The sequence below is a fragment of the Thermomyces lanuginosus genome (assembly GCF_041956635.1).
Source record: "Thermomyces lanuginosus strain ATCC 200065 unplaced genomic scaffold VTN49scaffold_36, whole genome shotgun sequence".
In the NCBI taxonomy this organism is placed as follows: domain Eukaryota; kingdom Fungi; phylum Ascomycota; class Eurotiomycetes; order Eurotiales; family Trichocomaceae; genus Thermomyces; species Thermomyces lanuginosus.
Genome location: NW_027192370.1, coordinates 318,818 through 341,853, shown reverse-complemented (window position 1 = coordinate 341,853; position 23,036 = coordinate 318,818). Strand labels below are relative to the sequence as shown.

At 51.6% G+C, this 23,036-nt stretch overlaps 8 protein-coding genes across 8 annotated transcripts; 2 read left to right on the top strand and 6 right to left on the bottom strand.

Annotated features, from left to right (window-relative positions):
- Window positions 1–148: 148 nt before the first annotated feature.
- Window positions 149–2,709, bottom strand: VTN49DRAFT_5908 (uncharacterized protein; the record flags this gene model as incomplete). Its single annotated transcript, XM_069414017.1, has 7 exons — window positions 149–522; window positions 587–647; window positions 703–1,227; window positions 1,285–1,412; window positions 1,463–1,955; window positions 2,012–2,278; window positions 2,338–2,709. The coding sequence occupies 7 exons, from the start codon at window positions 2,707–2,709 to the stop codon at window positions 149–151; spliced, it is 2,220 nt and encodes a 739-aa protein (XP_069266132.1).
- Window positions 2,710–3,127: 418 nt separating this feature from the next.
- Window positions 3,128–3,803, bottom strand: VTN49DRAFT_5907 (uncharacterized protein; the record flags this gene model as incomplete). The annotated part of the gene is made up of 4 exons (XM_069414016.1): window positions 3,128–3,161; window positions 3,237–3,363; window positions 3,469–3,709; window positions 3,795–3,803. 4 exons carry the CDS (start codon window positions 3,801–3,803, stop codon window positions 3,128–3,130), a joined length of 411 nt encoding a protein of 136 aa, XP_069266131.1.
- A 404-nt stretch (window positions 3,804–4,207) lies between these two features.
- Window positions 4,208–4,598, bottom strand: VTN49DRAFT_5906 (uncharacterized protein; the record flags this gene model as incomplete). The annotated part of the gene is made up of 3 exons (XM_069414015.1): window positions 4,208–4,412; window positions 4,481–4,512; window positions 4,566–4,598. 3 exons carry the CDS (start codon window positions 4,596–4,598, stop codon window positions 4,208–4,210), a joined length of 270 nt encoding a protein of 89 aa, XP_069266130.1.
- Window positions 4,599–5,549: 951 nt separating this feature from the next.
- Window positions 5,550–12,816, bottom strand: VTN49DRAFT_5905 (uncharacterized protein; the record flags this gene model as incomplete). The annotated part of the gene is made up of 4 exons (XM_069414014.1): window positions 5,550–7,696; window positions 7,753–8,079; window positions 8,148–8,214; window positions 8,266–12,816. 4 exons carry the CDS (start codon window positions 12,814–12,816, stop codon window positions 5,550–5,552), a joined length of 7,092 nt encoding a protein of 2,363 aa, XP_069266129.1.
- Window positions 12,817–12,862: 46 nt separating this feature from the next.
- On the top strand, window positions 12,863–13,712 carry VTN49DRAFT_5904 (uncharacterized protein; the record flags this gene model as incomplete). The annotated part of the gene is made up of 3 exons (XM_069414013.1): window positions 12,863–13,030; window positions 13,087–13,117; window positions 13,660–13,712. The coding sequence occupies 3 exons, from the start codon at window positions 12,863–12,865 to the stop codon at window positions 13,710–13,712; spliced, it is 252 nt and encodes an 83-aa protein (XP_069266128.1).
- Window positions 13,713–13,715: 3 nt separating this feature from the next.
- On the bottom strand, window positions 13,716–15,016 carry VTN49DRAFT_5903 (uncharacterized protein; the record flags this gene model as incomplete). Its single annotated transcript, XM_069414012.1, has 5 exons — window positions 13,716–13,773; window positions 13,839–13,883; window positions 13,944–13,995; window positions 14,052–14,830; window positions 14,898–15,016. 5 exons carry the CDS (start codon window positions 15,014–15,016, stop codon window positions 13,716–13,718), a joined length of 1,053 nt encoding a protein of 350 aa, XP_069266127.1.
- Window positions 15,017–18,224: 3,208 nt separating this feature from the next.
- Window positions 18,225–19,280, bottom strand: VTN49DRAFT_5902 (uncharacterized protein; the record flags this gene model as incomplete). The annotated part of the gene is made up of 4 exons (XM_069414011.1): window positions 18,225–18,389; window positions 18,451–18,530; window positions 18,584–18,663; window positions 18,715–19,280. The coding sequence occupies 4 exons, from the start codon at window positions 19,278–19,280 to the stop codon at window positions 18,225–18,227; spliced, it is 891 nt and encodes a 296-aa protein (XP_069266126.1).
- A 1,912-nt stretch (window positions 19,281–21,192) lies between these two features.
- VTN49DRAFT_5901 (uncharacterized protein) lies at window positions 21,193–23,008 on the top strand (the record flags this gene model as incomplete). The annotated part of the gene is made up of 2 exons (XM_069414010.1): window positions 21,193–21,394; window positions 21,456–23,008. The coding sequence occupies 2 exons, from the start codon at window positions 21,193–21,195 to the stop codon at window positions 23,006–23,008; spliced, it is 1,755 nt and encodes a 584-aa protein (XP_069266125.1).
- Between the last annotated feature and the right edge of the window lie 28 nt (window positions 23,009–23,036).

Genomic DNA, 23,036 nt, shown 5'->3' with positions numbered 1-23,036 from the left:
AATAGTCGACCATAGTTTAATATGATAGAACAAAACATGTTCACCACCCCAGCCAACCCAAGGATCGTACCGTAGCCAGTCTCCCAATCCATCCCATTCATATGACAAGACCCAAAAACACAAACTAAAAGCCATGCATTCAAAACACTCACAGGTCTTCCTCCGGTCCCAAATCTCTCTTCCGGGACGTCAACTTGCGTACCTTTCTCCCCTGCTGCTTGCTCGGCTTGGTCCCAACATGACTAGCACTCGGACCATCACTACTCAGATTCAGATTACGGACACGCTGCAGCGCTTTTTCGATTTCGCTATCCGTGTCGCGAGCACCTTTATCGAGCGACGATCGGCATGCTGCCGCATTCTGGGTGTTGTTGCTGTCGGCGAGGATCTGCTTTTGCTTGCGAGTCGGGGAGCGTGAGTTGAGCTCTCGTTCCAGCGCGGCAATGCGAGCGCGAAGGTAGGCGTTGTCGCGTTCGAGCTCTTCGATCCGCTCGTCGACGGTGGGTGCGGGATCTTCGTAGACTAGACATTAGGGTTAGGGTTAACCGAACAGGCCTGCGGTGTTTGAGAGTTCTGCGGCACGTACTTCCGAATCCCTTGGAGACGATTTCGAGTTTCTTGTCTAGGTGCTGCTCGGCGTGACTGACCTGTTTCTCAATCAGAGACGCTTACAAAAGGAGTACTTTGGGGACTTGTGCGCACCTGTTGCTCCCAGGCCTGCTGCCATCGCTTCCTCTCTTCCTCGATTCTTTCCTCCATTTCCGCCCAGCACTCTTCACGCACTTCTTGCTCAATCAGGAGACACCTCTCCTCAGCTGCTTTGAGCTTGAGCTCTGCTTCCTGTCGAGCAATCTCCTCCTCGGCAAGTTTTACAATCAGAGCCTCGTAATCATCCGTGATCCGCACGATCTCGCGAGCAGCCTCTTCCAGATCTTCATTGCAGGCAGCATGCGGCGAAGTCCGTCCATTCGTGCCTTGGCTGCGGCTTCTTGACCTCGTTGATAAGATGGTGCTCGCAACTGACGGCACTCGTGGTACTGCCACTTCTCTGGCGAGAGCAGAGTAGCGTAGGATCTGTGATGTGGCATTGAAATCACCAAATGGGTCAGCCGTTACGATCATAATCGCCTTTTGTGGCTGGCGATGATGCGATGCCTGCTGGTTCGAGGGAAACGAGTTCGAGAACAGCAGCTCCGTAAGTTTACACTGCCTGTAGGGCACAACAGTCTGCGCGTGTTAACGGGTCTGCTTATCATGCTACATGGAGAACACGAGGATAGTTACCTTGTTTCCTTCCTGAGAATCATTCTGCATTTGCAGGCACTGCCCGAGGTACATTAGACTCTCGTTGATTTTACCAGCCTCAGCCAGCGTTGCGCCGGCAGTCTTTGCTGTTCGAGCGCGTTCCGAACCTGACAATTTAGTATGGGAAGCGATGTGTGAGCAAATGAGACGCACTCACCCGCAAGATCAACGACTGTTAGCGAATGACCGACCCAGCTGGTCTCCCCATGCTTGCGACCACGGACTTTCCTCTTGACTTCCAAACAGAAGAAACCGTGGCTTCGTGAGCTCACGCTATTGCTGCCAGTACCCGCAATTCGTCGCTCCGTGAGGCCCGTTTCGAGCACCATCATTGCCTCTTCGTAACTGGCGCAGACGACCTTGCGCAGACCAGCCACAACTTTACGATCCGGTGACTGTTCCGTGGGCTTGAAAAGGAGCGGCCGCCGTCGCTCTTTGCCTTGTCGGCTCATGGTGCTGCCTTGGGTGATGCCAGACGGAGACAAAAGGTCGAAGATGCGATCGTTGTACACTTCATACATGGAGACAATCACAACACGCTCCGACTGATCCTTCAAAGGTACTTTCAACTGTCCTACATCAGGTAACTGAGGCAATGCCGTCACACGAGGTAAGTGCCGCTTGTTCGTGCTCGTGCTGAAGGGCCCATCCTGAAAAGCCGGGATTAGTACGGCGCCTGGCAGTCTCCGATACGAAATCCGCATACCTGCATTGGCGTTTGAGCTCTTGAGGATGCTTTCATCGGAGTCTGTGCCCTGGATGAGCGACCATTATCGTAGTAGATGCTCTCCAGATAGCTTCCCGCTGAAAACAGCTGTGCGTCTGATGGGTCGGCTGCGGCTAATGAAGGCAGAAGAGTCGGATCATCCGGGTCGTCCGCGGATCGAACGGTATCTCCAAGGGATTGGAACAACACGTCCAGTGACATCTGCGTGATTCCGCGTTGCTTCTTCGAACCCAGAATGGTGTAGCTCTGAAGTCGATCAATTCCAAGATTCTACATCACCATGTCCTCATTTCCCGCCGGCGTACCTTTCCACTACCAGTGACCCCCAGAGTTGCAACCAATGCATCGCGTCCCTCGTTCAGAACGGCCTGAATGAGGGATGGCATCTCGATATTTTGGAAAACATCGAGCTGTGTCGCGTCCTCCTCGAACACCTTCGTGAAGGCAAATTTCTCGATCGCCCGCTTCCGCACATCGCTCGGAGGGTGCAGCGTGATGTACGTTGGTCCAGCAGGCGAATCTTGTGTGCCATCGCTACTTTCCGGCGGTTCAACGTTCAGGCATCTCTCGGCCTGCTGAGTGCTGGCGGCATCCTGTTGTGCGATGGGTGGTCGGAGTCTGAGGTAGACTTGGAATAATGATGTCTGGTTAGATGAAGGCTTCTGCTGTGAAGTCATGATTGCACCAAGTGATTCATTCAAGATTTTGACTTATGAAACTTTTTTTCCGCTACGATAAAATCGTACCATCTTTTCCGTGTCCTGCCTGTAGTCATGATTGCTGTATGTTGTCCTAAACGGGATAGTGTCATCGTTGTCCCGGCAACCAGTTTGTCATGTGGACATTACGTCACCAGTATGGAGTTAACTACGAGTAAGTTACCTGTTACCTAACGGATTAGTAGCTTGTGTGAGTACTCGCAGTTGCTCCTGCGTTTAAAACTACTGGTACTGTCAACTGTCTTCGAGTATTGAAGTTATGGGTTAAAGGAAATGTTGCATTTTGATTCGAATTAACAGAAGAAAATATTAACGCGCGGTCCTAGATGTTTCTTGCATGTAAAATCAGCACTATTCCGTAAATTTACCTTGTTAATCAGTTTACGGGTCGCTGGCCGTAGACAACATAGCTGCGAGTGTCATTCGTGGTTAGCTTCATTATCACATAGGTACTACTGTTGCGAAGCAGCTACAGGAATACTCACAAGTTGAACAACATGTGAATGTTGTGCTTCTGGCCGTCGGCGAAGGCCTCCCTGGAAAGACGTATGGCCTTCTCTTCAGTCCCTTGCTTGAACTGGGTCAGAGCGGGTATGGCGAGGCTTTCGTAGCCTACAGCTTCGGCCTGTGTCCTGTTCCAGGCACCGATTTTCTTCTGCAGGAAGGTTAGTACAGGATTATTGTTTGGTAACTGTTTGGAATCAAGAAGAAACTTACAAAATGGGGTTCCTTTGGCCAGACGCCGTAGGGAGCGCCGGAACCTCTCCACGTGAATGTTCACGAAGCCGGCCTCCTTGAGCCATTGCTCCAGCTTAGGTCCGGGATGGACTTCGTAACCGGCCCTTTCGAAGCCGTCACAAACTTCGTCGTAGAACCGCTGGAGTGCGGTACCGTTGAACCTGCCGTCTTCCGAGGTTGGATAGCCGTCGAAATCCTGGAATTCAACCCAGTTGCCGGCCTTGACTGATCTGTTCTCTGTTAGAGTCCCAAAAAAAAAAAAAAAAAAAAAAAAAAAAAGGCCAAAGATGATTGCGATGGCTTACCGATAGCATTGCTTGACAAGCTTTCCAAAGTCTTTGATCGCGCCGGTCAGATACCGCACGTGGACGAAGTCAAATGGGTCTTTTTCGTATGCTCATTCCGACTCTACATCCTCCACGAGGAACTTCACATTCGGAGGAACCCCACCAAATTTCATCAGTCGAGGGACTTTACCAACAGTTCTGGGAGCAGAGTAACAGCTTCTGCTGGACTGGTTTCAAGTCATTACCGATCCCCTAGAACAACCTGGGTTCAACATTCTCCATTTGAAACCGTTCCTGATAGTATTCTTTACCTCTGCCTGGGGGTGTTCATCCGCTACAATGGTTCAGTACTTGTACTCTGCGTCGACTAAACCCAGCAAACAAACTCACCAAAATCAGTGGTCCAGATGCCCGTCCCGTGGCGACGTCGATCACCCGTTGTGGATGCTGGCTTGATACAGTTTCCAGTGCAACATCTCAAGGCAAAGCTCGTGCATCATGTCCAGGCCCTGTTCCGGCTCATCCTTCGAAGGTACATCCGCTAGAAAGGAATAGTCAGCTTGGGCATTTTTATGACGGCTCTTCTCACGGCGGTATTCGAGCACCGTCTTGGTCAGTGACGCAATGTACGACGATCTATATGCCAAAGAGCATGCGTCAGCATGCTCTCGGAATCCGCAGCGCCATGGCGTCATGTCACGTACTGTGCTTCGCCATAAGACGCGTCGTTCGTATACTATGCAAACCAAGTAAGTAACGTGCTCTGAGGCACCACAGATGAAATCGTACCGAGGTGTCCATCTCAATGGAAGCTCCCGCCATGGTAGGAGGATCAATGATTACCAATCCTAAAATGGATGGAGTTCGCGTGGGTTTGTAGGACCGTTTCGATCAGTGCCAAATATCTCCGATAGCAACGTCTAACAAGGCCTTTATATAACTTGCTCTTTACCCCAGATCAATACTCCTTGACTGTGTCATTAATGTTAAGCATCGGATTCTAAGCATTTACCTGGGCCAACCAGGATGACAAGTTTCAATTCTGGCTTTGTATGGTTACATCACTCACATGATGTGTCAAGGAAATTCTGAAAAGTCTCCGAGTCGATGTCACCATTGATCGTCGAGTACTAGCCTTCAACTCCGAATACCAAGTCCAAGTATGTTCCCTGACAGCTACTAGCTTATTCACTATGTCGACAAAGTCTCGCATTCCTCTTTATTTGTCGGTGGCGCGGGACATCATTAGAGCTCCTATGAGCAGTGAAGTTCACTGGGCATTGGCGTCGCCTTTGAATGCAGCAGCTTGGTGTATTTCGACCGAGGTTTAACTGAGGTCGGTATGAGCGAAAATATACTCGTACCGAGATGGATCAATAGTGTACAGTATAGTTCTTGGACGGAACAAGAAAATGCGATTACAATGAGCTCGCTTGATGATACAACAGTTGACTGCTAAGCAAAAGAGCAATGCAATCTAAAAAACAAACGCCAGATCCCTGTACCAAAGCCCTCAGAACAAAGCCCCAGCAACCCAGATCCTCATCATCCCATGACCCAAAAATCACAAACATGTTTTTGGCACGAGCATGAGAGACATAAAATCGTAGATCATGTACATCATAAGCTGGTATATGTCCATCGAGAGAGCATGTAATAGACATGCCGACGTAAACGAAGCGCAAGATCCGAATTGAGAAACTGTGGTGTTCCCAGAAAGTCTGCTCGGCTCGTGCCGCCCGGGAGTTGGCTGCCGCTGGCATGGCCGACGTGTTAATTGGCTTGTTTCACAGTGTCTTCAACCGTCTCTTCTGTTGGAGGTAATCGCATCCGCTCCGGGAGGTGCTGGGGAATTCCGCTTATCCCATTGGATCCATTCATATGTGGTGAGTTCATATGGGGTGAGCGATCACCCTCTGGAGTGCCCGGGATGACCTGGCTTGTCGGCGATGATGACGCAACGCTATTTGGCGTTTCGCCTTCTTCACTGCGCGGGCTCTCACTACTCAAAGCCTCAGCGCTTTTCTGAGAGATTGTCCGCCGACGTAGTTTCGCCTGCGGAACAGGTGGAGCAAGATATCGATCCAGCATCTCACTAAGGACAGTTGAGCGGACGGGCTTGGCGAGATAGTTATTCATCCCAGCATGCAGACATTTCTCCCGATCTCCCTCAATTGCACTGGCTGTCATGGCTATGACGAGAACTTCGTTGACATTGGGGTCGGGATCCTTCCGAATTTCCCGAGTGGCGTCATACCCATCCAATACTGGCATCTGGACATCCATCAAGACCACGTGGAACGGACGACCTTCACTGGAACGTTGCCGAAGTGCCTCGACGGCTTGGTGTCCATCACTGAACGCCTCGCAGTCCAAACCGAGACCCCGGACGAAGCGCACCGCGATCTTTTGATTGATGGGGTTATCTTCTGCGATACAAACCCGGATGTTGTCACGAGGAACGGACGCGAGATTCCGGACGACTCGTGCGGGAAGCTCTGGCTCTTCGTGTTTTATCTCCTGCGACCATGGCGCTTTGACGACTGCATCCTTCGGTGCTTTGTTGAGAACCAGCTGGAAAGTCACCGTCGTACCTACTCCCGGTGTAGAGTCGAGCCAGATAACTCCACCCAAGACATCTTCAATGATCGCCTTGCAGATGCTCAGACCGAGCCCGCTGCCGCCCCAGGCTCTCGCAGTCGAGCTATCCGCTTGCGAGAATGGCCGGAAAAGCCGGGACTTGTGTTCCTCCGGAATACCGATACCTGTGTCGGCAACAGAGCACTCGAGGCGCACTCTACCACGCCCCTCGCGAGTCACATTGGCCGAAACCTTCACATATCCTTTGTTCGTGAACTTATAACTATTGCTGAGGAGATTCATGAAGATTTGGTGAAGACGCACGGGGTCGCCCATGACGACAAGATCTGGCGGGACGCCATCCAGCTCTTCAATAGTTTCCAAACCTCGATCTCGATGGGTATAGCGAAGCGCTCTGACCACTTCGCTGATTGTCTCCTTGATGTTCAACGGCACGGTAGAAATCTTCATCTTGCCTGCTTCAAGCTTGGAGAAATCAAGAATATCATTGATAAGCGTCAGAAGTGTGTCAGCACAGACCCGGATCGACTCCACGTATCCGACTTGCTCCTTGTCCAGGTTCGTGTTTTTGAGCAGCTCAGACAATCCAATGACACCGTTCATCGGTGTGCGCAAGTCATGAGAAACATTGGCTAGGAAGATCGACTTGGCTTTGGCGGCATCTTCCTTGAGCTTAACGTTTCGATTCGCTTCAGCCTCAGCGATCTTTGCTTTCGCCTCGGCTTCGCGAGCTTGTGCCAGCGCCTTCTTCTGCGACTCGACCATTGCGGCGTTAATGGCATTGATTTTCCGTGCTTTCCTGTAAAGCATCGCATTGGCAAGAGAGATGCCCACTTGGTTGCAGAGGAGGCGGAGAACGACGACATTTCGCTGCGTGAAAGAGTTGGGTTTGCCTTCGATGTGAATGACTCCCAGCAAATGATCGGCCTGGATAATCGGAAGCGCGATTGCGGAGCGTCCCAACGGATACCTTGCCTGATAAGCGTCATTCACGATGGAAAATCGGTCGTCCTCGAAGACATTGTGCACGAGGACCTCCTGACGGGTACGCAACGTGTAATGGAAAATCGGTTGGGCAATTTTATCTTCCATTTCTGTAAAAGGGAGGCCATCTGGGAAGGCTCGTTGACCATGTTCCCAATCGCCCTCCGCTGCAATGGCGAACCCGATCTCTTCAAACTCCGTCACGATGACTGCTTTGTCCGAACCATTGCAGGCCTCCAGGATGATCTCGATCATCTTTGTCAGCAACTTGTCTATTTGCAGTTCAGAAGACATCACTTGGCTTGACTCAAGAATGCTAGACAAGTCGATAATGTCTGTAGAGGTATCAGCTATTCGCACGGTACTCCACTCGTGTAAAGTAGATGCTTACCGAGACCAACACTGGAGATATCCAGAGCCTCGTCTAGAGCGGAATTTCCATTGTGTTCCAACCATTGTTTCCTCCTTTCTTCCTCCATCTGGTGCTGCACTGAAACGGGATCCACAGAGGTTCTTCGGCCAATTCCGACGAGAGAATCGACAGTTTGGCAGCCCACATCACGAGTTCGTGGTGTGGTCGCAGTGTTCAGAAGCCACTCGTGCTTCTCCGCCAGCTGAGTGGCCTTTCCGATGGCACTTAAGGCATTCCATGCAGCGATCGCCTCTTTGAACATCGCCCGTGCAGATCGTTTAGCCCCCCGACGGACGAGGAATTCAGCTATCGTATTGTCAGCGACCTGTATGGACTGCGATATTCAACAAGTCATCTCATAGAGGTTCGCTTACCCTGAAGCTCAAGGGCGAGAGCCTCCTCAAGCGGCCAGCCATGGACCTCGCAGTGATCGATAGCAGCCTTGAAACGGTTAGCCACGGAATCCGTTACAACATCTTGCTATTCACCTACCTCGTATGCTTGCATTGCAGCTCCGAATTTCCCCTCCACTTCGTTAAGAAGCGCCTCCAAAAGGAGAGACCACATGCCGTAGTTCGTATTGCATGCATCCCGAGCAAAATCGACTTCCGCCTTGTACTTTTTAACGAGATCTAACTGAGATTCGATGTCAATACTTCCCGGGTTGGAAACATGTTGGGTGAGAATCGATAATGCCAGATAGAAGTAAGTAACGTAAGACACACGCATCGACCAGAGTCGTTTGATAGAGGTTATCATGTTCATGCCGACCTCGATAGCTTTATCATAATGACCGTAAACGTACAATGGGATCATTGCAAGACCCCAGTAGATGTCACGAGGCCGTTCTGCTCGGGTGGCACATTTGTCAACATGACCCATAAAAGCGGCAGTATTGTGCTGGCTATCACACAAAATTGATTCCGCAAACCGGTACGCTGTCTTGCCCTGCAAGGCTCGGGCGACTTGTTTGACAGCCAGGAGGATAACGCCGCCACGGGGATCAGGAGTCCAGTCGCCAAGTTCTTCGGGGGTATCGGTGCAGAAGATCTCTAACTCGGACAAATCCTGTCCCAGGAAGAGCCGAGAAAGAGCCATCGCTGCGTAACTTAATAGCATTAAGTGCGGATCAGCACTGGCAAAAGATGACTCGATCGCATTAGAGAGCGCCGGCATCGCTGTTCGGAGAGGTACGCGAAGATGCTCCACAATGGTCATATGGATTGCCAGTCCAGCACCACGGGACCATGAATCCGAGTATGTGTCAAAGAGCAGCAGCGCCAAATCACTCATTCTCGCCGCTAGCTCGAGATCCTTGTAACGGCTATAGGCGACCATGGCCAGGTGGGAGCATCCCAGACCGATCTGCGAGAAGCGGCCGCGGAAGATGTGGAGCTTGATCATTTCCAGGGTCATATGCAAGAAAGTCAAATCGTCCCACCAGAATGCGACCGCCATGGCTTCCGCCAGCACGGTACCGATGCAGATGATCGTTCGATCTTGGCTGACAGGCTCTTGGATCACACTCTCGAAGTTGATGCTCCGCAGATACTGGCTGAGGTCTGCGAAAGATGCATCACATTGATCATATGAGGTCGGCGAACGGATGTGGACTCCAAGCTCCTCTAGGCAAGTCAGTAGATTGTCCATCGCGCCAATGTTATCGCCCTTTTGAGAGTGAATCCTGCTCTTCAAAATCCAAGCCTTTGACTTGTCACACGGCGATCTAGCATGCGCGAGGACCTCGGAAAGTAGACCGAGAGCCTCATCATCTTCTCCTTGGGACAACAAGGCCTCCGCCGCTGTGACATGCAGCCGCAGGGTCTCGTCATAATCAACATCCGGCACGTTGTCTTCCCAGCAATTGGGCTGAAGGAAACTAAGACAGGTGCGGAAGAACCATAACGCGGTTCGCCGCGCTCCTGTTTCGACAGCCATCGCCGCTGCATCCATCAATACTCTGCGATAAGACGATCGAGAATTGACTCGGCTTCTGATAATGTCGCGAGCATGACAAATGTGTTGTGCCTTGGCATACAAATCCTCTTCTGCGTCGCAGTACTTCATCATGGTCTGAGCGATGATGAAGTGCATCTTTTCGGCTTGAGAACACTCTCTCATCGACGCAATTGCTTGGGCAAAACGGTCATGGGCGAACCGAAACTCATCATCCGTTTCTCCAGGAAGAATGATGTACGACTGCACCAAGAACTGGAGACTGGCAACCACGGCTGCCTCTGAGTTCGGTATCGGCACCGACGCGGACTCATTTTCCTCTCCTGCTACTTTAATCTCGTCAATGACATCTTCACAGCAGGAGGGGACTTCGGCTTTCAGGAGCTTCTGCACCAAGGAGAAAGAGAATGGGCTCCCTAGGAACGAAGCCCAAATCAGGATCGCTCGCGCCTCCTGTGGAATTTCTTGGAATCGCTTCGTGATGAACTCGATTCCAAGAGTGTCGCCATAGTCACTGGAGATGAACTCGGTAAACACACGGTCAAGATCAAACTCCCAACGAGAATGCCTCCAGGAGTACCAGATACAGTTTTTCCGATAACAAGTTTCCAACATCATCCTCACGTAAAACGGGTTGCCGCGACTCCTTTCGAGGATCACGGCAGCCAGCGGAAGCAAGGCAGAACTTGAAGGCTGGTGCATTGTTGCTGCCACGAACTCCACGACGTCTTCTTCTTTCAGGGGTTGCAACTCAATTCCCGTAATGTTGGGACCTTCGGTTTCGAAGAGGGTCTGCAAGTCGGGCGACTCAATCTCGTTCTTCCGTCCAGTCAGGATCATTAGGCAGGGGACGTTGGATTTGATGATGTTGGTGATGACCAGAGCGGTCTCATCGTCCGCATATTGTAAGTCATCCAAACAAATGCAGATAAACTTGTGGCTTGCCAGATGTCGCAGGATTTCGATATATGTCTCCATAACACGCGTCTGCCGGTTCGGGGCACCGGGAAGGGACAAATCCACTGGAGGTTGGTGAGCCATGTTGGGTCGCTTACTGTGCTCTCCTTTCGATCCCTCTTTGAGTAGATGTTGCGCGACGGACATTTGCGGTGATAGGTCCTTTTCGTTCTGGCAGAAACTGATCAATTGCTCCGGTAGACCAAGACCGACGTGCAACGTTGGCCACAGCGGTTTCAAGAACGACCGTATCGAGTCGTGGTAATCCGACGTAACGTCTCGCTCGGAAAATATTTGGCGGAGGAGACTAGCCAGAATTTTCGCAAGAGGCTCAAATGGAATCCTCCGCGCTCGGTCCATGCGAGCGGATCCAAAGTACCCGAGTCTCCGAACGACTGGCTGGATGCGTTGGATCATGTCTGACTTTCCAATCCCAGCGCTTCCGGAGATGGTGATGATTTCGCATCGCCCACTACGTCGGAGCTTGTGACCAGCTTTGTGTCGGCTCGACGAATTTGTAGAGTCTAGGGGGCTCTGAGCGCTGGCATTGGTAGATAGATGGCTTTCCCTATCAGCATTGTCACTGAGGGGCCGAGATTCGGCTGTAAGCCTCGGCTTGCTATGACTGGAATCGTGGGTTGGGGCATGGCTCGGATAATGAGAGAGGCCGGTATTGGGATTACCGCGCGAATTGGTGAACACAAATGATCCAGAGTCCTCAGAACCGTCACCAAGCTCGAAACTCTCGATTCGGCCTTCAGAGATGGATGAGACGGAGCCCACGTGCAATCCATTCCCACTGGTTTGAGTTGTCGCTGACTTTGCGTGCGCGGCATGCTGTCGGCGGTAGACTTTGTCCACCACGCTAATGATCTGGTTATATTCTTCCTGGCGGCCATACATGTCGGTTGGAAGCGTGAAGAAGGAAGACACGTCATGCTTGGCAACCTCGAATGTCTCCAAGGCTTTAGAGTCACCGTCGCCGAGAAGCTTGGATATTTGCTCCAGGTCGCGCTTGACCGAGGTGATGGTGTGGTATCGCTCGTTCAACTGTTTTCGGGTCATCTTCAGAATGACCGCCGACAAGGCATCAGGAACGTCCATGCGCTTTGCCGAGACCGGCGGTAACTGCTTTCCTAGGACATTTTGGACGACTTCAACGGGGGTATTTCCCGTAAATGCCGGCTTCCCTACTAGCATGATCCAGAATAACACGCCCAATGCGTAGATGTCGGTGCGACTGTCGGGCTCCGTGGGCATTCGTCCGGTCTGCTCGGGGGCGATGAATTGCAGTTTCATCTTGACACCGACTTCCCTGGAGAGCGCGGACCAACCTTCTCCCAGAGCATTGTCGAACGCCCGCGCGCCATTTCCCGTATTGATCAGTTTTACTCCCCCCGTTGCACGGTTGAAATGGAAGGCATCTCCGCGAATCTCACCGTGGATTGTCTTCAGTCCGTAGTGCAGCAATTCCAGGCAATCACAGGCGCCGATAGCGAAGTCGAAGAACAAAGTGAGAGGAACTTGCTCGCTTGGGCTCGTGCTGGTGCTGGTATCACCTCTAGCTCCGAGTTCAAACCAGGCGGGGCCAAAGGATATCATCTCTTTCAGGTAGTTGGGACCGGGAGATTCGAAAATGGAGACCAAGATGGGGCCCGGATCATCGGGCTCGGGGGGTAGACGAACCAAATCAATAGGCCGCACGGTATGGAGGCAGTCTGGATCCGATAGCTGAATGATGGACCGCATCATGTGATATTCGCGCTCGAGGCGAACGACGTGAGTCGAGACGCGGGCGACGACGGGTTTCCATAGTGGCTCGGCTTCGACTCGCGGTGCCGATAGATCGCTACTGGACTCGCTTGAACTGCTCCGCCAACGGTGTCGGATTGCCGGTCTGGCTTCGATCTTGGGCGAGTCCCGAGCGGTGCTTCCCGGAAACAGCGCCGTGGGCGTGGATTCCTCCGACTCCACACATAATCGCGATCCGAAAACATGCCAGTTATCATAGGTCGAGTGGATGGGTTCTGCTGACTGGTCCCAGGTGTATCCGGGGAGGAGGGATAGGCGTTCGAAGAGACGTGCCGGCGGCAGCGGCAGGTCCTCGCCCAAAACGAACGAATCCTCCATTTACGAGGAACAGAAACGAGGGCTGGCAATTGGATCGGCCGGGCACATGGCCACGGAAAGCTGCTCCGTGCGACTCAGGAGCTTTTTGCTTGGGAGAACGGACGGCGCAAACAAGGCGGTGCGGGAAGATTCGATTATTTTCGTCGTCGGAGATCCGAGAGAAGCGGCGCGGATGATCAACACGACTCGCGATGCTCCGATCACAGGGTGCGACGTCTGTCACGTTAAATCTACGGTTACATGAACGCGTCCGGAGTGTCCGAATACAAGTGCGAGCGACAACACGGCCGGGACTTGACTGGTAAGTTGGAAAACCGATCGGTCCCTGAGTGCTGAGTGGCCGACGGAGCCACTGGGTCGTTATGTAATCGTAATTATGAAAAATAACTTAGAGTTACGTTACCAGATTACTCCGCGAGATATTTCCGAACTTCGAGCGTGCTCCAGGGGTTCACCAGCTAAAAAAAAGCCATTCACGCACCTTTTTTTTTCTGGCCGACAAACCGATGGTGGGCGTTGGGAATTGGGAGGGGTGAGCGCCTCTCGCCGTTTTCGGTAATGACTGTCTGGGTCACGTGATCTAAAGTGCATGTGAAGCTGGGCGCGTGGCTGTGGTAGTTCCAGAGAAGTCCAGACTCGAGTCTCGACTCCATCGAGGCATCCGGCCGCACGTGGCTGTGAGCTGTCAAACTAGGATCGTCCTACGAGCTACACATTCCTGTCCTCTAGTGCTACGAGTAGCCGAATTGAAGATCCCTTACCATTGAAGTAAGAACAGTATCAACGCGCGGCAATGAGCAGGCTGTGGCCGCCGTATAAGCTCGCTTTCAATACAATTTGCAGATGAACGGAGATTCACGACCTACTGCCCCGCAGTAATGAGGAAGTGCTACTAGTTATCATTTACCCGGCACAAAGATGATCTTCTGAGACTTCTGATGGTCAAAGTCATCGTACCTAAAAGAAAAAGAAAAATGTTAGCAAGGGCCGGGTGTGATAACTTCCGAACACTTGTGACCTACGCTTGGACGGCTTGCGACAAGGGTCGGATATCTTGCACCAGGAAGCTAACGGCCAGTTAGTCCACAAGGTACCTGAGCAACTGGGAGGGCTATGGATGGACGTACTTCAACGTGTCTTGCTTCTTCTCCAAAACTTTGAGTGCGTCCTCGAAGATACCTATCAGTTAGAGTCAGCCATAGCACTTTTGAGGGGTATGGCTCTGAGAGACGTACTTCTGACGGGACATCTACCCATCTGAATTTGGAGATTCTTTCCGTACGCCTCGTTGCCGGTCCAAGGAATCTCTGCGTTATGCACACCAACACTGGAGATTCTGCCGAATGGACGAAGGAGATCGAAGGCCATTCGCAAAGCATCGCTGTGGCCTACTACCTCGATAACAATATCGGCACCGCGTCCTTCAGTGAGCTCCTTCACGCGGTTCTTCAGACCCTCCAGATCTTCCTTGAAGTTCCACGTCTCTGCCCCGATATTCTTGGCTATTTCTAGCCGAGAGGGAACACTGTCGATCGCAAGCAGGTGTTTCGGTCCGTATTCCAGGGCGCTGGTGAGGGCGCAAAGACCTACGGGCCCACATCCGAGCAAGAGCACTGTACTCTCGCGGATGGTTTGTTCGTCGAGGTGCCGGAAGGCGTTCCTCGCCGCGAAATACCCAGTCGGGAAGATATCTGCCATCAAAACCAACTTTTTCTCATCGATGGCCGGGGGCGAATGGACCAGTGTCGAATCCGCCATCGGAACTCTCACGTACTCGGTCTGCCCTCCATCCAGCAACGCAGAGCCGTATAGCAGACACTTGGCGCATCGCGACGAGAACCCCCGTGTGCAGTAAAAGCACTCGCCGCAAGAGGCAGTGAAGGGTGAGACAACGTAGTCTCCTTTCTTGAATTTTTGAACTTTCGATCCCAATTCCACCACCTCGCCAGCAAATTCATGGCCCATGATGAAGCCGGTGGTCGAGGGTTGATGACCTCGATACACGTGAAGATCACTGCCATGAAGCGCATCAATTAGCGACAAGATCAAATGAATCCAGGACTTGCTGAACGACCACTTGCCTTCCGCAGAGCGCGGAGTATCGTACTTTGACGATCGCATCCGTGTCCTCCTTGATTTCAGGCCTTGGCCGTGTTTCCACCGCAACCTGTTTTGGGCCTTTAAACACTACAGCCTGCATGATGCCTACAACAGCAGGGATTGCTCGAACACAATGCAATTGTTCCTTGTGGAAACTGTCTGAACTGCTTCAAATTTCTCAGCTGTTTCGTTGAGCTGACGATTTAATGGAACTCCAGTTCGGACTTCTGGCCGACCGGAGAGGACCCTTTTCCTCGGATGGGACAACAGGCTCTCGGGCGACATCGCCCATTATTAATCAGACCCTTAACTCGTTGGCTCGGCACCCCGCATTTCAACCTGCTGATGGTGTTGACCACTAGACGAAGTTCAGTCCCTCTGCGGGGTTAGGCTCACCGGATCACGTTAGGATGTGCAGTTAGTTGACAGAGTCCATGCCTACAATAAAGCTGGTGACAAAAGTCTGGTCTCGACTTTTGGACCCAAATTACCCCATCTCGTCGATTAGGTTCGGCATAAAGTTTAACTTTTCCAGTCCCTCTCCGGTGGTCAATTTGACCAACCATCCGGCATTCCAGATTTATCATCCTTTGCGTAGCCTATGGGTTGGGATACATGGATATTGGTCAGAAGTATTCAGCCGAGGCTCCGTGGCTCCATAGTAGTATTATTCTCATTGAAGCCTTCGCAGACCATCTATAAAGACGACATACATAAACCACCCCCCCCCCCCCCCCAAAATAACTCGTCAAACTCAACGGCAAATGATACATCACCGCTTGTTCACGTTCATGAAAGAAATGTCAGATCTGTACTAGTCGTGTCCTAGGGTGCAGATGATTGGCATGTACCTTTATACAGTACGTGCTATTTTGTCGAAGCACGTCCATTTGATAGGCGGTATCTGCGGTTAATGAATGAGTTGTCAAGTGCTGTTCCGAATGGGAACCATCAGCGGTCCAGGCTCTACGATTTGACTAGGGTCCCTATCATGGACAGACAGACCGAGTACTTTCTGCTACTCCTGTAGGGGCTATGTGCTGTGATCCACACCCAGCCAACTTTGCAGCTATAGGAGGACCACCGGCAGAAACTTACTGCCGTTTGCATCAATGAAGCGACGCGGTACTCGACGAATGATTCGCTGTCATGTCTGCAACGTATCAATTTCCGTTCTCCGCGGATGCTGTTTGATCTGCCAATTCCCCAGAAGATGCTAGCTCATCTGGGGCAGTTTGACTCAAATTTCTGGCAATGTCGTAATATGGCTGAGCTAATGCTGTTTCAAAAGGAGCTTGCCCGGAAAAAGCCTGCACAATGGTATGCCATTAACCAACTTGAAGCCAAATGAAGCCAAATGAAGCAGACGAAAGATTCTCGAGACTCGAACAGGCACACAATGGTCCAATGATTAGGCCAATCCGCGTCAGTACATAGACATTGGGACTGGAAAACCAAGGGAAACGGCGTCATGTTTTGTGCCCGGTCGTCTCTCAGAGCCTTGGCCTGGCTGCCTGGCGCATCCATCCATGAATTGGCTGCATAAGCTTGAACCTAAAAGAAAGCGGGGACGCCGTGCGGGTAAGTTCTATCTCGGCTCCGCGAGAGGGGAACGTGCTGGGTTAGGGCTAAACCCTGGTTTACAAATTTCAACCGTTTAAGGGTATGTGTCTCAACACTTTCCTCCCTCACTAAAGCTACAGTCTCTATCGGGCCTCGACTCTTATTCAAAGTCATTGGGACCTTGAAGACGTAGTCAAGACACTAGCTAAGCGGATAATCATGGTACCTAGCTGACAGATTCTACGCTGACTGCCTCTATGAGTTCTTGTAGTTTTCTGGGGACCGAGATGGATTCGGTGCCTAACCTTGCGCAGATGAGCCTGCGTAACGTAGCAGACTATCAATTCGGTTACTCTCTGCTTATGTTCGGCACAGGGACGGGAAATATGCTCTTGAGACGTCAATGTGCAACCTTACTCAGTCGATACGAGTCGGATCCTCGTTGACACCGTATTGAGGAACCGAGGCAAAGCCATCGTTGTGAAAGTCGAATTGGATTGCAAGGAACAAGCGACGAATTTCCAAGTCGTCCATTTCGAAGTTCGATTGTGAACCTGGCAACATTGTCAATCTCCTTTTAGCTTGTTCCGACGCCAAAGAAGGATAACAAGACCCGAGAAAACGTTTTGTGCCCGCCCCTCGGGTAACTCTCAAAATGTGCTGAACGGGTAGCTATGTCGTATAGTCAGTCGGACTCCATTGATTTCCTTCTACTCTGGATGTGCCTCAAGAGACATTTCAGCTCCCTGCACCGCGTATGTTTGAGTGACTGGAACAGCTTTTTTAACCCACAGATATGTGATACATAGTGCAGGATTGTCGATGTCTTGAGCCTGAGCATTCCCGGCACTTGGAACAGAAAATCCTGGGGCTCTGATCGTTTAAGTGAGAGCTTTGCCTGGGTTTGTTTGTTGAGGCGGATTTTCCTGGTTGGTGGTGCTATCAGGGCTTTTCAGACCTTTGATGCAAATCTGAACGGCAGACTGAAATTTCTTTCCCAGGAGCTGTGCCTCGGATTTGCCTTCTTTTTCCATTTTTACAATTGTTTCGTCTAGCTGGTATATTATATTGGCCAGCTTGAGGATGTTCTCCCTTTTTCTTCTGGCCTTCTCTGCATGCGCCTCGATGAGGTTGAACACAAGTTTCCTCGCGGGGTCGTTAAAGCGAAATTCCAGGGGTCTCCAACGCTGGAGGTGAATCATTCGTCCAAATTATGCAGGGTCCTCGTGTTCCAGGGGCCCTGGGGGTTCGATGTGCAGGGGCATTTAGCCTTGCGCGTCCGGGGTTTTGGGACGCGTCGGGCTGGGGTGTCGATTTGGAACCTGGTCAGCAGCATGCTTGCTGGCTCGCCATTGGTGTGGCAGTGTTTGTGACATAGATATTTCGTTTCTTGCGCCAATCGTCGATTCTTGCCCCTTGCTTGTGAGGAAGAGACATTGCGATATGATGCGCATTGTTGTCTACCAGTCACGTGACCTATTGCGAGCTTACACTTTACAAGCTTTTGGAGAGATCGCCAGGATCGGTGGAGTCGGCGGATGAAGATCCGATCTTGGCTACGTGCGGAGTACCAAGCCCCGAAGGACTCCAACTTTTAGCTTCAGGTGTACTGCAGAGCTGTTATTATTTCAATATTATACTATGTGTTGGAGTAGTACTGATGTATTGGAACAAGGAGCGTGATAAGAGACACGGCATAGTAGCTTCTGATCAAGGAATAACGTGATTCACCACCGGATGCCATTTCACGAATATGGTGCCCCGGCCTGCAATGCCAGGAATATTTCCTTGTCATGACCAGGTATCACGCGTCCATTTGTTGTACGCTCCAGGTGTTTCAAGCGTAGCGTACTCCGGAACCAATCTGGGTGATTTCTTGCTAGCCAGCCTTGGGGAATCCCATCGCGCCACTGCGGGATTGTTAGCATGATGGAGTTGACAGAATGTTACCATAGCAGTATATTAGCTTACATTCTCAATCACATGGCAATGGTCGCTGATGAAAAAGAACGTTCCACTCTGAGGCAAGTTGACTTGCATACCGATTAATCCTGAGGTGATGTTAGTCGGTGCTTTCTGACCGATGGGTTTATCCAGCGCTTACCCTCTGTGTGTCCTGGCAAGTGATGTAGAGTAATTCCTTGGCAGAAGTCCAAGGTTTGATCATTGAAAGTCTTCCAATTGCTGCACCATCGTCAGTTTGCGGCTTGATGCTGCTTCTAGGGCACTTCTTACAAGCTAAGCTTCAAGTAATGCTCGAGGTACACACCCGCGTCGGCGCCAGTCGCCACCGACCAGAAGGCATTCATCAGCTCCTTCTCATGAACCCAAACTTCAACGTCCTTCCGATCATAGAAGAGGTCCAGACCACCGGCGTGGTCGAGGTGCAGATGGCCAATAATAATCTTTTTGATGTCCTCTGGCTTGTGCCCCGTCGCCCTGATGGCGGCATCCAGCTCATGGCGAGGTTCATAGCGAACTCGAGCAAAGACATCCGAGAGCTCCGGTCCCCAGACGGTTGGATAATCCTTGCCGGAGCCCGTTTCCCATAGGATGAGACCCTCGTGCGGGTGCTCGATCAGGATGCAGTACATTGGCAACTCGCGCCGCTTGTTTACTGTGGAATGGCTTTCTGTGCTCTTCAGACTGGTGTTCCCTCCTCGAACCACCCAGCCTTCATCGCACTCAAGCCACCCAACCTCCAAGACATGAAGCTTCGTGCCGGGTGGGCATACGTTTGAAACATGGGATAACACTGCGCCTTTGTCAAGTTGCGCCTGAATGTGGGCTGAATAAGACATTCTGAACGAATGATCTATCCTGAGAAGCTTTCTTAAATGACAAGTTCAGATCGGATGCTCAAGTTCGCTGGAGCAGCAAGAGGCAGCCAGAAATACTCAAGGCGAGATAACATATATGCACATTTATACCACTGGTGATCCCCGCAATCCAGCGCGAACGCAGCCGTTGACGAACTGCCGAATGCTAATGCGCTGGGCATTACTGCCTTCCGTTGGCCTCAAGTTTGCGGAATGCACCAACCTGCAGAATTGCGGGGACAAGCACCAAGCCAACAATCACATAACTACCATGGTAAACCACTACTGTTACCATTTATGGCAGCAGTTTAATGATTCATAACTCTCCGGTCTAAGCATTCATGTCTTCCGAATGGACAACGGTCACTTATCTGCGACAGACCGACATTCTGGATCCTCATTACGTGGAAACGTGAGCGGAGGATGCAGTCTGCTGGATGACAAGGCGCATCTTTATTCGACAGGTTAAAGTTAGGTTTGTCTAGCGGAGCCCAGCTTAAAGCCATCCGGATAGTCTAGTAGATAACCAAATTCAGGGTCCATGCTCTTGGAAACTGAGAACCGTCCCAAGTGCCAGTTATATAAGAACTGGAAAGACTGCATGATTGCGCAGGTGAGTCCATGCAACCGAGGGTTAATGAGCTGATCGAGGCGTGTGATAAGGATGTGATCACACCGAGTTAGGATGTCGTTATCGTTCTCGGTCTACTCCATACCCCGCCTTTGTTGGCAAAGCGCATGAGGGGTTGTCTCAGTGACGTGACTCGCGCTGCACATTGAGCCGAGGCCTCATTAAGACTGCAAATAACTTGAGTCAAGGCAAGATTCTAGCCCTGAGTCATGACTCTTTCTAAGAATCATCGCACATGCAATTGGAACGGAGTCACGTGCGGGCTGCTGGACTTCTCGCTGACTAATATGCGCGTGACCGAGTCTCCAATATGTTATGTCATGTAAAGGGGGTGTGCCAGAAACGACATGGCTTAACGGTTTTTTTTTTTTATAAAACTTACGTGTTTGGCACTGTATCGTATCGGTACTTCGTGCGGGTAAGTTTATTCGACGTTCGGTTTCTCTGAGCATGGGTACTGTAATTGTGTTGTACCAAGGTAGACAACTCCATAGAGTGCAAAATACAGGTGCTGAAGCATAAAGTAACACTTTGTGACGTCATCCTGGACTCGCAGCTCGCAGTCATAGATTTCGAGTTACCCATTCTTTCTTAGACAGTAACTTACAAGAAAGTGCCCGCCTTCTGTAGTGGAAGCGGAAAATCTGGGGATCACTTCCCATGTGTGGAACCTGACTTCCAGGATTATACTTCGGGCGCAGCTTTGATGGGCTCACTGAACATGATTCTAGCAAAGGCATCCAAAGTAACATGCTCCAACGCGTGCAGATATTCTGCCAATTGAGCCTTATGTAGCGCCCCATCTTCAGAGATTTGAGCCTCAAGAATTTCGAAGGCATCAGATTTTCCATTTCATGGTACTCCGTAAGACGAGTACACAGACTGGTTCGAGACTATAGCAAACTTGCTAGTTTTCATTACAGCGTGCGATACGTAGGCAGGACGTTGTAGCCTACTATTTCGGAGCAATACAAGTCAAACCAATCCGTGAATGTTCTGAGGAAGCTTGTCCTGGAAGTGAAGATCCGTCAATGAATCGCAAGCCCTCCTTCTCGAAATCACGTGCCGAGATTAGTCATGTCATCGCTTCTAGGAAGGCGGTGAGCCCACTGAGTTGCCAAGAGTTTCTTCCACACAACGGCAAATTCGTCAAAAGGCGAGAACCGGAGCCGTGGATTTTGTTCGCGCTGTTCGTAACCGCCACTTTTCCAAGTTTTAGAGCCCTAATCCTCGCAGCAGGCAAGATTGGGCTCACGAATCATCATGGCACCTTCTCTCGTTGATCTCGTGTCAGCACTCCCCTCGGAGGACACATGGGGACCTGGTATCCCCACCGATAATACGCTGGATGGGGTGCCGTATGCGCCCTTCTCCAAGAGTGACAAGCTGGGTCGCATGGCAGATTGGAGTGCGGAGAAGGATCGTGATCGTGGCGGTCGTCAGGCTTATAACCGCAATTTCCGTGGTGAGTACTGACTTTGGAATCATCGTTTATTTTTTGCAAATATCTAACGAAATACTTGCAGATCAACAAGTGTACGGTGCTGGCACCTCGAGCCTTTTTGCTGTCCAGGTCGCCGAAGACGAGTCTTCGTTCTCCGTTGTCGACAATACCCGTGCCTCGACGAAATCGCGTGCGTTCGGCCGCGGAGGTGGCGCCATTTTCCGTGGACGTGGCCAGCGGGGCGCTCTGCAGAGGGGAGGTCGTGCCGGCTTTCAGAGGGTTGGCGCTGGTCGTGGACAGGCCGGCGACCGTCTCTACGATCAGCGCGCTGCTCGCTCTGGTCGCGGCCGCCGTTTCGGATGGAAGGACTACGAGAAGCCGCAGCGGAACCGGGACAGCTCTGTCACCATCCGGCCAGAGTGGGAGCTGCTGGAGGAGGTTGATTTCAACCGCCTGACAAAGCTGCATCTGGAGCCTCCCGAGGGAGAGGATGTCGACAGCTATGGTTTCCTCTACTACTACGACCGTTCGTACGATCGCGCGCCGGTTAAGGGCTCTGAGCGCAAGTTGCAGTCGCTCGACCGTGCCGCTTACAATGTGACCACATCGTCAGATCCGGTCATTCAAGAATTCGCGGAAAAGAATGAGGCCACCGTTTTCGCCACGGCAGATATTCTGTCGATGCTCATGTGCGCTCCTCGCAGTGTCTATTCGTGGGATATTGTTATCATCAAGCACGGCGACAAGATCTACTTTGACAAGCGCGAGGGGTCGTCGATTGATCTGGTCACTGTCAACGAAAATGCGGCCGATGCGCCGCTGGAGGTGTCGGAGTCTGGTGGCAAGCAAGACTCGATCAACACGCCGAGCGCGCTGGCCCTGGAGGCCACAGTGATCAACCACAACTTTGCTCTCCAGACTGTTGTCGAGGGCAAGGATAAGGTTGAGTTTGCTCATCCCAACCCGTTCTACAACGCCTCGGAAGAGTCGGAGCCGCTGGCATCCAAGGCGTACAAGTACCGCAAGTTTGATCTATCGCTGGAGAAGGACGAGGAGCCGCTCAACCTGCTCGTCCGAACTGAGGTCGACGCGGTGCTGAAGAGCAGCACGAACGAGACCCAGCAGATCATCATCAAGGCCTTGAATGAGTTTGACCACAAGGCTCAAGGCGCCGGTGGCGCTCTCGACTGGCGCACCAAGCTGGCATCGCAGCGCGGTGCTGTGGTCGCCACCGAAATGAAGAACAACAGCTGCAAGCTGGCGCGATGGACGACGCAGGCGATCCTCGCCAAGGCGGACGCCATGAAGCTCGGCTTCGTGTCGCGCGCCAATCCCAAGTCGGCGACCTCGCATGTCATCCTGGGCGTCGTAGGCTACAAGCCGCGCGAGTTCGCCGCGCAGATGAACCTCAACCTCGCCAACGGATGGGGTATCGTCCGCACCATCGTCGACTTGATCCGCAGCATGGACGACGACGAGGAAGAGGGCGGCGAAGAAGAGTCTGCGGATAAGATCAAGAAGTACGTTCTGGTCAAGGACCCGAACAAGCCGGTCATTCGGCTGTACAGCGTGCCGCCGAATACGTTTGAGGAAGAGGAGAATACGGAGGAGGGCGAGAAGGAGGAAGAAGAGTAAATTAAAACTTTCCAGCGATGAGCTGTGA